Source organism: Mustela erminea, chromosome 7 (genome assembly GCF_009829155.1).
Source record: "Mustela erminea isolate mMusErm1 chromosome 7, mMusErm1.Pri, whole genome shotgun sequence".
NCBI lineage: Eukaryota > Metazoa > Chordata > Mammalia > Carnivora > Mustelidae > Mustela > Mustela erminea.
In genome coordinates, this window is record NC_045620.1 from 104,245,022 (window position 1) to 104,259,025 (window position 14,004).

A 14,004-nucleotide genomic window follows, 5' to 3' on the forward strand; every position below is an offset into this window, starting at 1 on the left:
GGCCATCCTCCCTCTGAAACCTTTGGGGAATAATTCTTCCTTGCCCCTTCCTAGCAAGAAGTTGCCTCAGTAATGGCATTTCTCGCCTTGTTGCACATAAATGCAATCTCTGCCTCCAGGTCTGGGTCTCCGGTGTTTCTCTCTTTGTCCTCTCCTCTTCTTGCAGGTGTAGTCCTGTTGGATTTAAAACCCACCCAAGTACAGCATGGCCTCTTAGCTAATTGCATCCGCAAAGAGGGACACGGTCTCTGCAAATAAGGCCACGGTCTCAAGTTTCCAGAGGGACATGGATTCCAACCAGCATGGGACTCTTTGGAGGCTAAAACCCACACCTTGAAATCTCAGGGGGCTGTGACAACTCTAGGTCCAGGATTGATCATTCTATAAACACTCTCTCCAGGAGATTCTAGCCATGCTAACTCATCATATTTTCTTTCTTCATGGCTTTGCTGAGGCCTGTGAGCTGCTTCTCATCACTGCTGAGCAGAGCAGCAGAGCTCCATTCAATTTGAACTTCACTCAGGGAAGTGGATGCTGAAGATGATCAGAAATAGTGTTTGCTCTCTTTTTCTCAAGATTAACTTAGTACACAAGAAGTCCATCTTCACTGTAGAATGATTCGAATATTGGAAATAAATAAAAGAACAAAAGAAAAATCACCTGTAATTGCTAAATTGACATTCCAAAAGTTGAAGTAAATTCTTCTAGACTTTTTTCTGTGCAGAAATATATAGATAGGCATTTTTTAATAAAAATGAGATTACAAGATATGCTACTTTGTAATTTTGCTCTTCTCAGTATATCACAAGCATCTTTCCATGTGAAGAGACACCAGCATCTTAGATTTTAGTGGTACCTCAGGTTTCAAATGTATGACATGTCTGGTTGTTTTTTGACCTTCTGAGCTGGAGTAAGTTCCTTGGACACCACCAACTTCTGCCATGGCTAGAGCATGAGTGTTGAGACAGAAAAGGTATAATATGATGGCAGCTAAGTTATAGGCAAGAGGAAGGGGGCTGGGCCTTGGGTCCCAAACTCTATGACCTCCCCCTCCTGCATAGTGGTAGATGACAGAACCTCATGTGGGCATTTGGTGGCCCTAATAGGTTTAACTCAGGATGGGCTGGCTGGTGGCGCTCAGGGGTACTGGGTAAGTTATCATGAAGCATGAAGGATTTCCACTACTTCCCCTATCCTAGCTCCTTGGGAACCTTTTTATGTGGCTTCCAGTTTATCTTGAGTGGTTTTTGCAAGGTTCTACATGAGTAGCATCACTCAGCAGGGAAGAAACTGTGAACTAAGCCCCCAAATCTCAAAGGATTTATCCAAACTGGGAATCAAAAGGGAGAGTGGTTGAGTGCCCAGCCAGAGGTGGGGCCCTGAGAGCAGATGGGGAGATGGTTGCCACCAGTGTCTTCTTCCACCTCCGCCCCTGCCTAAGCCAGTTCTGACCAGGTAGGTTCTGGGGGGTACATTGCCCTAATCACACTGTTGGAAGTAGAAGTCTGTGATGGGGTTTCCCCAGCTGGCATCCTCTGAAAGCTGGGTGAGTGTGAGAGGCCGGTCTGCTTCAGGCAACGTGCAGAGGAACCAGCCCGGGTAGGCAGCTGACTCAAACCTGGAGGTGAGCCCTGTGTCCCGCCGGTAGAAGGTGAAGCTCTTGGATTCGTTGGCACCAAGGTAGAGTTCCATGATGTTTACTGGCTGTGAGCAGAGGGGTATGACAGGTGAGGGGAAGGAGCAGAGGAGGCAAGAGTGCTGGGCCACAGGCATGAATAGGTAGGGCTATAATCCAGAGAACCCTGGGAGGGAGAGGAGCTCTGGCCCCAGGCTGCTGGTTTAGTGAAGTCAGATAGCAAGGATGCCCCAACAGGACTCACCTCTAGTTTCAGAGTTGGTTCCTGCCCTGTCCCACACGACAGGCACTGGCTCCCTCCCTGGACTCCCAGGATGACTGGAGACAGCTTGGCATCCAGAGACCGGTTGGGAACAACACTGATCTCCTCGCCTAGAGAAAGGAAGCCAGATTCAGGGGCCTTGACTGTCCTTCCCTCCCTTTTTCTACATCATGGACCTTGGAGCATAAGAAACTGCATGAGACATCCTGTCCCCAGACTGGGCAGAAGGAAAGCCTGTTAACAGCTGTCATCTAGGGAATGTGGTGTCTTGCCAGTTGGCCCAATGACAGCAAGGCATGTAAGCACATTATACCATCCCCCATCTGTATGCCCACCCCCTTGTCCAGGCTTAACCTTTCACATTTTCTCCAAGCCCCAGGGGATATCTGGCCACCTCCTTTAATGTCTCTTGACCCTCTGGCCTTATTTAGAAACTTGATAAGCCTCTCATCAGAGTTATTTGGACATGTTTGTACCACCTGTGATATTCCTGAGAATGGAAGAGGGTCTCATTCCCTTCTATACCATCTCCCACCATGTATACAAACACATACACCCACACACTCACACATAGATATATTCAAGCTTATATACATGTACAAACACACACACAGAAACACACATGGTGGCCCCAGAGCCCAGTAAAAGTGTCCCAAGTGGGCATGTATATGCTATTTTAGAGAGACACCTGTCACGGTGTCTGCGGCAGAAAGAGTAAGATGGTGCCACCGCTATCCGGGCCCCATCACTCTGAGGGACCAGGAATTCCCAGAAAGCAGAAGGGACCCAGGACAAAGGGGTAGAAAGTCACTCCCACATGGGAATAAAGTCCTGGAGCTTTTAGCACTGGCTCCCAGGAAAAGGAATGTTTGGCCTAAGTCCACCTATGAGAGAAGAACAAAGCATTCATTCTGGAAAAGATTCCCACCTTTGCATGAGGCTTGAGGTGGCCTGCGGTTAAGTGCCCTCACTTTGCTGGAAGGTGTAGTGTTTTTTGTCTGTGTTCAGAGCCTGCTTTTATGATGCCCCATCTACTGTGTCAGGTCTGGGGTCTGTCGGCCAGTTTACATCACTATTCTAAGTCCCCTCCAGGCCCCCTCCCCTCAGAGTCTATAAGGACCTAGGGAAGTTGGGTCCTGTTTTGCCACGAACCTTTGATGACCTTCCCTGCATGCAGCCCTCCAGCTAGAAGCTGGTTGTCATGCAGATAAAGCACCTTCAAGGCCGCATCCTTCATCCTGAAACATCAAGACAGGATGACAGTTAGGGGAGAGGTGGGTGCTCGGGCTTGCTGGGCTCTACAGAGTCCCCCACGGTCAGACATTGTCTCATTCTCCTCCTGCTGCACCAGAAGTAACCACCCAACCTTCTCTGCCAGCTCTACTGGGCTCCTACCCTACCAATGGGATAACAACACAGCCCCCCACCTGAGTCTCAGATATGCTCCTTCACCCTATTCAATCTTCTTTATACCAGCCAATCTCCATGTGTGATGTTGGAAAAGAAACTGGACTGTGAGTCAGAGTGCTGGGTTCTTGTCCGGCTGTGCCACCATTGCTACTGAGTCACAACAGACAAGTTGCTTGCTCTCTCTGGGCTTGAGTCTCCCCGTGGCTAAATTAAGACAAGGGTTAGATCATGCCCATGCCTTTTCCAGATGAAAATCTGATTCTTCAATCATTACTGAAGACACATCAAGGCACATTTACTTCCACCTAGTAAGTGACAAATATCTTTAAATTTAAAATTCTTGGGGCACCCGAGTGGCACAGTCAGTTGAATGGCATACTCCTGGTTTCCGCTCAGGTTGTGATCTGAGTGTGGTGAGATCAAGGCCTGTGTCAGGCTCGCGCTCAGTCTAAGTCTGCTTAAGTTCCTCCCTCCCTCTTCCTCTGCCCCTCCCCACTGCACGTGCTTTCTCTTTCTCTCTCAAATGAAAGAAATCTTTAAAAATTTTTTAAATAAATAATAAATTTAAAATTCTTTTGTTTTGTTTTCAAATTTATTTATCATCTCTGATCTCAATTGATTTTTTTACATCCTGGGAGGTGAAAAATATATCCTAAAATGGATTTCTTCAGGTGTTATACAGAAATAAGTATGCTGTATGCAAATTGGTTCGATGGTAGCTAAACACAAACAAATCTTGTTCAAAGTTACTCATATATCCCTTAGAAGAAGACACAGAAAGCAGTATTTCCTACATCTTTTAATCAAGGAGAGCCACTGTCTAAGGCCACTCATAGGATTGGGGCTCCACAGAACACACCTTGGGAAAAGGTATGGAAGTCTCTGAGTTCAGAGAGGACAAAGACCATTTTCACTCAGTAGCGCAAAGTCCAGAACACAGCAGACCACCTGGCTCAGTACATGTCTGCGGTCAGACAGACTGATTGACTAAATAGTTTTGTTGTTGTTTTGCCCCAAAGGGCAGTATGGGTGTGATAGAGCAGAGTGACATCATTTCACCCCAGAGGGTGGTAACAACTCTGGGCTGGGTATCCGGATTTCAATTCTCATTATGGATACGTGGGGCTGAAACTCAATGCAGAGTGATCCACTTGCTCCCCCTTCTTATCAGGAAACCCCATGAGGTGGCCAACCCCAGCCTGAGAAAGGCTGGAAAAACTTCTCTTAGGACAATGAGGGGCTGTTTACAACTTCCCAGCTGCCCACCCACCAACAAGAGCCCCAGCTCTGGGCAGCCGCAGCCCCTCCCTACCCACAGAGGATGGACAGCGGGTCTACCCGGAACTTTCTTCCCCCAAAGGACACAGCCAATCAGAGGTTCAGATACTCACCGGAAGCACAGCGCCCCACTCAGGACCATCTTGACCTCCACAGTGTGTAGACTCTCTTATCCTGAAATAACACAAAATCTTAGGTGGAGATAGAGGCTGGGCTGGCAGGGGCTTGAGAAGCAAGCGGCCTTCTGACCCCACCCTACCCCTTCCCAGAATGTGACCATTCCCCATAGAGTAGGGGACTCTAGGGCTGGGGTCAGGAGAGAGCCCCAGTCCTGCTGGGGAGAATGAAACCCAGCTCCCCAAAGGACACCTCAGAATGTTCCTTTCTCCTGGCAGAGCCTGTGGTATCTGCCTGCTCCCCTAGGATGCCTCAGCCCTTTTAATAATGCACGAGGGAGGAGCCCCGGAAACCACCACAAGCTGAGGAGGAGCAGCGCTTCCCAGGCATTTCACACCACCCTAGGCCTCCAGAAACACCTGCTCTTCATTACCTCTCCCAAGGAAGGAAGGTTCTGGAGATAATCTTCTTTCAACAATTCTGACGAACTTCCCAGTGGCCTTCAAGTTCGTCGTGAGCCCTCAGCTCCTGGACCTCAGGCGCTTCCAGACCCAAAGGGTTCAGTGCAAACAGCCCCTTAAGGAAAGCCGATTTTAGAACAAGCCCCCTATTCTCCCCTTTCTTTTCTCTTTTCCTTCCTTCCTTCATTCCTCCTTTTTTCCCTCTCTCCTTCCCTTCTTTCCTTCCTTCCTTCTTCCATCCTTCCTTTCTTTGCCAGGCTTATGGGAAATGCTGAAGGTGGGGCTTTCCTGCTTAGGCTATGTTTAGTCTACATATTCATTGTAGAAAAACCTGAAAATCCAGATTGGCAAAATAAATACATAAAAAAAGAAAGAAAGAAAGGAAGAAAGAAAAGAAAGAAAGAAAGAAAGAAAGAAAGAAAGAAAGAAAGAAAGACAGACCCACACCACGAATACTTGTCTTCTGTGAGCGTACCATCAGAAAACCAATGTTGACACTTTTCCTCGGTGTATATCTATGCATGTAACTGTCAACTGTGTCTCCCACAACTGTGTCATAGTGCCTATACTCTATTCAACTTGTTTTTTTCATGTAGCAAAACAGAATATCTTTTCATACCAAACACGAATTATGACATAACATTGAATAGCTGCATACATTTCATTGCATAGATGCCTCATTGATTTATAGCAACCAATTATTATTAGTCTATTATTGTTTGCTATTGAAAATCATGTGGTGGCAAACATCTTCATATCAACCTTTTCTTCGCTCATGTGTCTGATGATTTCCTCAGAAAGTAAAATCTAGCCCATGTCACCTGCGATCGATCTTTCTCCAATACCTATTTGGCAAATTAATATGTAACAATTCATGCAGCTTCGGTACCTCCACACTCTCTCTGTGATGGAGCTGAGTTAAAGGCAGAGGACTGTGCATAAAAACAAACAATTTAATGACATCTTGAGTACTGCTGATGGCCATATATTGCTAAGGTACAAATTTTAAAGAAATAGTGTTCCAATTTATAGGCTAAAAAGTCCTTAAAGTGTTCAAGAATAAATAAAATATCAAGTTTTTCCAATGTGCCAAACACCTTTCAGAAAACTTTAAAATCTAAACATTACTTTAGGCAAAATCATTAAAGTGACCAAATGGAAAGGACACTGAAAATAAACATTAAAAAGAACAAAATGAAAAAGAAACTCCAAAAGGTGTTGGCCTGTAGACAAAGTTAGTTTTTTTTTTTTTTAAAGATTTTATTTTTTTATTTTAGAGAGAGAGAGTGGGGGTGGTGGTGCGGAGCAGAGGGAGAGAGAAACTTCAAACAGACTCCCTACTGAGCCCAGAGGCCCACTAACTGACTCCAGGCTCTATCAAATGACCCATGAGACCACGACCTGAGCCGAAACCAAGAGTCACACGTTCAAAGGACTACACCCAGGTACCCCAAAGTGGTTTAAGCAGGCAGACTTTCATTTGTAAAGTGATTATAGGGAAGTACATATTGTTTCACTTTAAAAAGCTGCCTTCTGGGGCGCCTGCGTGGCTCAGTGGGTTAAAGCCTCTGCCTTCGGCTCAGGTCATGATCCCAGCGTCCTGGGATTGAGCCCCCCCATCGGGCTCTCTGCTCAGCAGGGAGCCTGCTTCCTCCTCTCTCTCTGCCTGCCTCTCTGCCTACTTGTGATCTCTGTCTGTCAAATAAATAAATAAAATCTTTAAAAAAAAAAAAAGCTGCCTTCTCTGATCCACTGACCATAGTGAATTGCACCCATGTGTCCACAAGACACATCTGCGGGGCTTCCTCATTCTAATATGGAATGACACCAGTGCTTGGCTGCCCCCCCTCCGGATGGAGCAACTTGCTGGGGGTACAGGGGAGATGTGTCTGCTCTGCAGTGTGCTTCATGGTGATGGGTACAGGATGAATGGAGGGAGAGGTGAATGAATGAGCTAAGACAGTGAAAGTGACAAAAACAAGACAAACCCCCATTAAGAAATGTAAGTTCTTCAAACTTGAAAATAAGACAGGGTGGGGCGCCTGGGTGGCTCAGTGGGTTAAGCCGCTGCCTTCGGCTCAGGTCATGATCTCACGGTCCTGGGATCGAGTCCCGCATCGGGCTCTCTGCTTGGCAGGGAGCCTGCTTCCTCCTCGCTCTCTCTCTCTGCCTGCCTCTCCATCTACTTGTGATCTCTCTCTGTCAAATAAATAAATAAAATCTTTAAAAAAAAAAAAAAGAAAAAGAAAATAAGACAGGGTAGCTTGAAGTCTGCCATCATGACGCCACCAGCTTTGGTTTTCTTTTTCAACACTCCTCTGGCTATTCAGGGTCTTTTCTGGTTCCATAAAAGTTTTAGGATTATTTGTTCCATTTTTTCCAGTGAAAAATATCTATGGTATTTTGATAGGGATTGCATTGAATGTGTAAATTGCTCTGGGTAGCATAGACATTTTAACAATATTTATTCTTCCAAAACATGAGCATGGAACATTTTTCCATTTCTTTGTGTCTTCCTCAATTCCTTTCATAAATGTTCTGTGGCTTCTAGAGTACAGATCCTTTTACCTCTTTGGTTAGGTTTATTCCCAGGTGTTTTATGGTTTTTGGAGTAATTGTAAATGGAATTGATTTCTTAATTTCTCTTTCTTCTATCTCATTGTTAGTATATAGAAATGCAACTGATTTCTGTGCATTGATTGTATATCCTGCTGCTTTACTGAATTCCTGTATGAGTTCTAGCAATTTGGGGGTGGAATCTTTTGGTTTTTTTCCACATAAAGTATCATGTCATCTGCAAAGAGTGAGAGTTTGACTTCTTCTTTGCCAATCTGGATGCCTTTTATTTCTTTTCGTTGTCTGATTGCTGAGGCTAGGACTTCTAGTACTATGTCGAGCAACAGTGGTGGGAGTGGGGATCCCTGTCGTGTTTCTGATATTAGGGAAAAGGTCTCAATTTTTCCCCACTGAGAATGATATTCACTGTGGGCTTTTTGTATATGGCTTTTCTGATATTGAGGTTTGTTCCCTCTATCCTTACACTGTGGAGAGTTTTAATCAAGAAAAGATATTTATAGCAGTAATGTTCATAATAGCCAAACTATTGAAAGAGCCAGGATGCCCATCGACAGATGAATGGATAAAGAAGATGTGGAGTGTGTGTGTGTGTGTGTGTGTGTGTGTGTGTGTGTGTGTGTTATATATATGATGGAATACTACTCAGCCATCAGAAAGGATGAATACTTACCACTTACATCGGCATGGTTGGACCTGAGGGTATTACACTGAGCAAAATAAGTCAACCAGAGAAAGACAATTATCATATGGTTTCACTCAAATATAGAATATAAGAAACAGCACAGAGGATCATAGGAGGAGGGAGAGAAAATGGAATGGAAAGAAGTCAGAGAAGGAGACAAACCATGAAAGACTCTTGACTCTGGGAAACAAACTGAGGTTTGCTGAAGGGAAGTTGTTGTGGGGGGGGATTGAGGCTATCGGGTGATGGGCATTAAGGAGGGCATGTGATGTGATGAGCACTGGGTGTTCTATCCAGCTGTCGAATTACTGGGCTCTACACCTGAAACGAATGATGGACTATATGTTGGCCAATCAAATGTAAATTAAAAAAAGAAGAAGAAAACAAAACAAAATGGTGACCGTATGTGCTCTCAATGTCATACTAAAACTTGGTCAAAGAGGCCCCACCAGGGGGCGCCTGGGTGGATCAGTGGGTTAAGCCGCTGCCTTCGGCTTGGGTCATGATCTCAGGGTCCTGGGATCGAGCCCCGCATCGGGCTCTCTGCTTGGTGGGGAGCCTGCTTCCTCCTCTCTCTCTGCCTTTCTGCCTACGTGTGATCCCCGTCAAATAAATAAATAAAACCTTTAAAAAAAAAAAAAGAGGCCCCACCAGGAATTACTCAATTCTTTAGGAAACAGATGCCTTTGGCTTATTGATGACTGAGGATTAAACACCAGACTCTGTGAACTTAGATGTTAACGAAGAGGAGACGGATTGATAAACTGCAAATCATTTCTTCCCGAAAGAAAAGATAGGCCAAGAAGGTGCAGTTTTACTGCTTTGCAATTCATTAGGCAGGTCTTTTTTTAAAACCTAAGTCAGCCAACCCATTCCACTATTTCTTTCCTGACTGATCATATCTTTTGAATAAGCTTTATCATCCTGCTGTTCCCTTCATTTATTAATAATGATAAATCTTTGGCACATTGTTCACTCTGTGTGTGAGAGTTGTGTTTCGGATCTTTTTGAAAATTAAACTGACACTACTAAGATAATATTATTTAGCCCCAAGTCACACATCATGTGTGGTGGTTTTATTTTTTTTTAAGATTTATTTATTTATTTATTTGACAGACAGAAATCACAAGCTGGCAGAGAGGCAGGCAGAGACAGAGAGAGAGGGAAGCAGGCCCCCTGCTGGGCTCTCTGCTCAGGGGCTCTATCCCAGGACCCTGAGACCATGACCCGAACCAAAGGCAGAGGCCTAACCCACTGAGCCACCCAGGCTCCCTATGTGTGGTGGTTTTAAAAATCTGTCCACAAATTCTTTGATATTCTACCATTTAAGAGGTGGAGCTTAATTCTCCTTTGAGTGTGAGCTGGACTTAGTAGCTGGCTTCTAAAGAATTTACTATTTAGTGGAAGTGGCAGGGTGCTCCATCTGCGGCTAGATCACAAACGGTTTTGTAGCTCCCTCCCAATCTCTCTTGGTTCCCTCCCCTGGGGGAAGCCAGGGGCCATGTCAGGAGGACACTAGAGCAGCCTGTGGAGAGGCCTGTGTGGTGGGACCTGACAAGCTATGTGTGAGTAATCTTAGAAATGGGCCCTTCAGACGAGGAGACCCTGCTGACATCTTGATGGCGACTTCACAAGACGTCCTGAGCCAGACCACCCAGTTCATCCCACTTTTCTGGTTCCTCATTCTGAGAAGCTCTGTAAAATTATAGTGCTTGCTGTTGTAAGCTGCTGCTAAGTTTTGGGATAATCTGTTACACAGCAACAGGTAACCAACACATTGTGTCATCACCATGGGCAGTTTCCACTCCTGATCATTCTCCTTAGTCCTCAGTGGGTATCCTCCCTTCTTAGGAAACATCTCAATTCTCCGTGGACTTCATCTGACCATAGAGGTTGTCCCCGAAGCTGTGCCAGTCTGCAGAGGGTTAATGCTCCCCGTGGTGCTTCTCACAAGTGCCCTGCAGTGGGGGTGCCTCCTGCTCTTGCCGAAGAGATGAAGTAGCAAACGGCGCAAGGTTACATCAGTATGTAAGCACACAATAGGAGTTGTTTATTATAGCAAAATAGTATTTTTTTATTAGGAAGATAACAAACATAATGAAAATAACCAGTATTCATGTGGTGTCCACTATGTCTCTAGAACTATGTTTAGTGGGTTTTTTTCTTTTTCATGAGAATGTTCTCATTTTATGCTCATAACTGCCCTATGTGATAAATGCTCTTATGATCTGTGTTTCATGGATGTGGAAACCAAGCAGAGCAAGGTTAATCATATTGTCTGATATGGAACCAATAATCAGAATCAAATCCAGGAAACCTGAATCTAAACTATTGACCCCAAGACACAACACGACAGTTAGATGGAACCATTTACAGTCTGCCCCAGATCATGTCACTATTCTGCTCCCTGGGTTTTTGAGCACAATAGGCAAGTCTCCGCCATGCTCCCAGGCCCCCACTAAACCAGGTTCTCACTAACACTTGATCTTATTCTTTTACCATACCATGCAGGGCACTCAAGCCCCAGGACCTCTTGCTCTTTCTTGAACAGGCCAGAACATTCCTGCCTCAGGGCCTTTGCACTGACTATTCTCCTTGCCTAGGAACCTCTTCTCCAAGATATAAGCATGGCTCACTCTCTCACCTCCTTAAAATCTTTGCTAAAATATCACCTTCTCCATGAGACCTATACTCACCATCCCATGCCTTCCTCTGCTGCTGCCACATTCTGCTTACCATGCTCTATTTCTTTCCAAAGTACTCACCATCTATTAACACACTGTATAATTCAACTGTGTTATGTGTATTATTCATCAGCCCCCACCCTATTCTGCTAGAAGATAAGCTCATACAAGGGAGGTGTTTCCTATTTTGTTCATTAGTGTATTCCAAGCACTTATGGTGGTACCTGGTATACAGTATGTCTTTAATAAATAATATTGCACTAAAACTGAAGGAGTTGTATGCTGTATCACATTGAAAAGGCCAGAGAGGGGCACCTGGGTGGCTCAGTTGGTTAAGCAACTGCCTTCAGCTCTGGTCATGATCTCAGGGTCCTGGGATGGAGTCCTCCGTTGGGCTCTCTGCTCAGTGGAGAGTCTGCTTTTCCTTCTGCCTCTCCCACTGTTTATTATTTCTCTCTCTCTCTCTCAAATAAATACATAAAATCTTCTTTAAAACAGGCCAGAGAATTGTCTACATTTTGTTCACAGCTATGATTTTTATTTCTCAGAGAGCTTTGATGCTTCTGGGGCATCATTCTCTTAATAGAGCAGGTAAGACCATGGTGGACAGTCTCAGCCCATGGGCTAACATGGGCCCACTATTTCCCAAACAACACTTGGTCGCAACACAACCATGTTCACTAGTTTACACAGTTTAAACAACACTTGGTCGCAACACAACCATGTTCACTAGTTTACACAGTCTGTGGATCCTTCTGCACTGCAACGGCCCAGCTCAGTGTCTGTGCCAGAAATTGCGCAGATAGGGTATTTAGGGCATGGTCCCTTGTAGAAAGGGCTTGCCAAACTCTGGTTACACCGTCTCAATTCAGGTCTAAATCTGTCACTTATTAGCATACATCTTTGGCCAAGTTGTTTGACCTTTCTGCCTTCTGGAGTTCTCATCTGTAAAATGGGGATAAAAATAGTACTTACTCAGCAGTGGCCGTTAAGATGATAAGGGTTAATGTATGTGAAGTGTTTGGAGCGTGCCTGGCACAGGCAGGTGCTTCAATGTCAGCTGTAATCACCATCGTCATCATCGGTCACGTGGCCTGGGGAAATTTGCCTCATCTCTCCGATCTGATGACTCATCTCACCTCATTTGCGTCTCTCTGTAAAGAAAAGAGGAACAATCACCTCACTGGGTTGTCATGAGGATGGACGAGAAAGACGCAGTGAAGAGCAGGGTCAGCTCTTAGCACAAATCCACCGACACCTGCTTCCCATGTCCTGTTTCTCACCTCTCTGCCCCACCCCCCCAGGTGTATAGGGAGGACCCTGAGAACATGTCTACGCTGACCTAAATCTGAGTCTAGTTCCAGGTCAAACACGTCCTTACCGTTGTGCTAACATATCTTTCCTGACCCAGAAAGGGAGAAGGCCCCAACCCAGCCTGGCTGAATGACCACAGCACATGCTGTGGATTTGCTGCATGTTCACTGCGTCAAGCATCATCTCGAAAGCCGTACAGGCATTGTACTGCGAAGTGAGTGCAATTTCTATTCCCATGGGCCTGAGAAGACAAAGTCAGGCCTAGAGAGATGAAGTCACTAAGCCAAGGTCACTAACTAGTAAGACATGAACCTGGTATTAGTACTCTGGCAGTTCGATTTCATACTAGCTCCTATTCCCCACTGTGCACATATAAGCCACATAATGCTTACAGACTTGGATGGAGGGTAGAGCTGGAGGCCCGGGGGGCTCCCTGCCAGAGGTCTTTTATAGGAAGGACCAAGGAGCTTCTTCAGAAAAACAGAAACTTCAATAAAGACAGCAGAAACCAATAGAGTTGGTCCAGAGACAAAAGGTTCCAGCATGACAGAGTGTGGGACACAATAGGACAGAGGGGATTCCTCACTCCCTGGAGTGACTTGTGGTGGCCTAGAACACCCATGGAGGCCCTGCCTGGCCTAGGAGAGCCAGTGGGGATGCGCAGACACACAGCCTCAGGGAGCTGTGAACAGAAGGGTCCCTCCTGCTACAGCCCAGGACTCCCACCCCGACGACAGCCACATCCTACATTCACTGTGCAGAGCGACAGAAGGCAAGGTGCCACTTGGCTCATAGTACATTTGGGTAACACTGGAGTCCCTGTGAAATTACAGGGAAGTCTGTGGGTCAGAGCACCGCAGCCAAAGGCTGAGCCAGAAATCTGTGGCTTTGTTGTCCTTGCTCAATCCCATGGCATCTTCCAGGGTGGAGGGTCTGGGGAAGGGCCAGTTCTACAGGCTGGGACCGGGGAGTGTGTGGGCAACGACAGGGTGAGACTATGGTGCGTGTCACACCCACAGGCGGTTTCTCCTGACTGAGTCACCCAGGGCAGGACCAGAGTCACTAGCCACTTCCTTACCTCAGATCCAGGAGAGACCCTCCAGAGCAGGTCCAGTTGCTTTGCTCATCTGTACTTCAGAGGCCTCCAGAGTCTGAGGACTCACCTCCCACAGATGACCTGGTTTGGCCATTCTGGACCTCTGGCCACACAACAGCTAGGACTTAAACCAGACTCTGCGGCTGAAAATTGGAAATAAACCAAATGTGGAAGGAAAAAGTCAATAGGAAAGGAAGAGCACTGGTCTGATTCCATCTTCCCTGGTCCCTGGGCCTTGCGCTCCTTCTTCCCAGGCAGAGTACGGGCTCTGTGTGCATGGCTATGTACTCACAGAGAGGGTATTCTCAGCCAGGCTGGACTGGGCGGGCCACACTTGAATTATTTCTTCCAAACACCCACCTGACCGATCCATGCTGTCTTTCCTCTTGTTTTTTGTTTTGTTTTGTTTTTGTCTCTTTCCACAGAGGACTTGGAGCAGTGAGCACCTATAGCAGAATTAAAAAAGGCAAAGGGAACTGCATTGGAA

The 14,004-nt window shown here is 45.9% G+C and overlaps 1 protein-coding gene across 2 annotated transcripts; it reads right to left on the bottom strand.

Annotated features, from left to right (window-relative positions):
* Nucleotides 1–1,238: 1,238 nt before the first annotated feature.
* On the bottom strand, nucleotides 1,239–13,637 carry IL36RN (interleukin 36 receptor antagonist). Of its 2 annotated transcripts, XM_032352741.1 has the most exons (6): nucleotides 13,500–13,637; nucleotides 12,083–12,261; nucleotides 4,700–4,760; nucleotides 3,051–3,136; nucleotides 1,881–2,008; nucleotides 1,239–1,704 (listed from the first exon to the last, which is right to left on the bottom strand). In XM_032352741.1, the coding sequence occupies exons 3-6, from the start codon at nucleotides 4,726–4,728 to the stop codon at nucleotides 1,480–1,482; spliced, it is 468 nt and encodes a 155-aa protein (XP_032208632.1). In that variant the 5' UTR covers nucleotides 4,729–4,760; nucleotides 12,083–12,261; nucleotides 13,500–13,637; the 3' UTR covers nucleotides 1,239–1,479. The 2 variants fall into 2 exon arrangements, with proteins under 2 accessions (XP_032208632.1, XP_032208631.1); XM_032352740.1 differs by lacking the exons at nucleotides 12,083–12,261; nucleotides 13,500–13,637 and adding an exon at nucleotides 4,956–4,989.
* Between the last annotated feature and the right edge of the window lie 367 nt (nucleotides 13,638–14,004).

What these genes read in the sequence shown, in the direction of transcription:
- IL36RN (XM_032352741.1), bottom strand. Translation starts at nt 4,728, where the DNA reads ATGGTCCTGAGTGGGGCGCTGTGCTTCCG. An exon ending in AGTGGGGCGCTGTGCTTCCG is followed by an intron (nt 3,137 to 4,699) that starts GTGAGTATCTGA and finishes TTGATGTTTCAG; the next exon opens with GATGAAGGATGCGGCCTTGA. An exon ending in TGCAGGGAAGGTCATCAAAG is followed by an intron (nt 2,009 to 3,050) that starts GTTCGTGGCAAA and finishes TCCTTTCTCTAG; the next exon opens with GCGAGGAGATCAGTGTTGTT.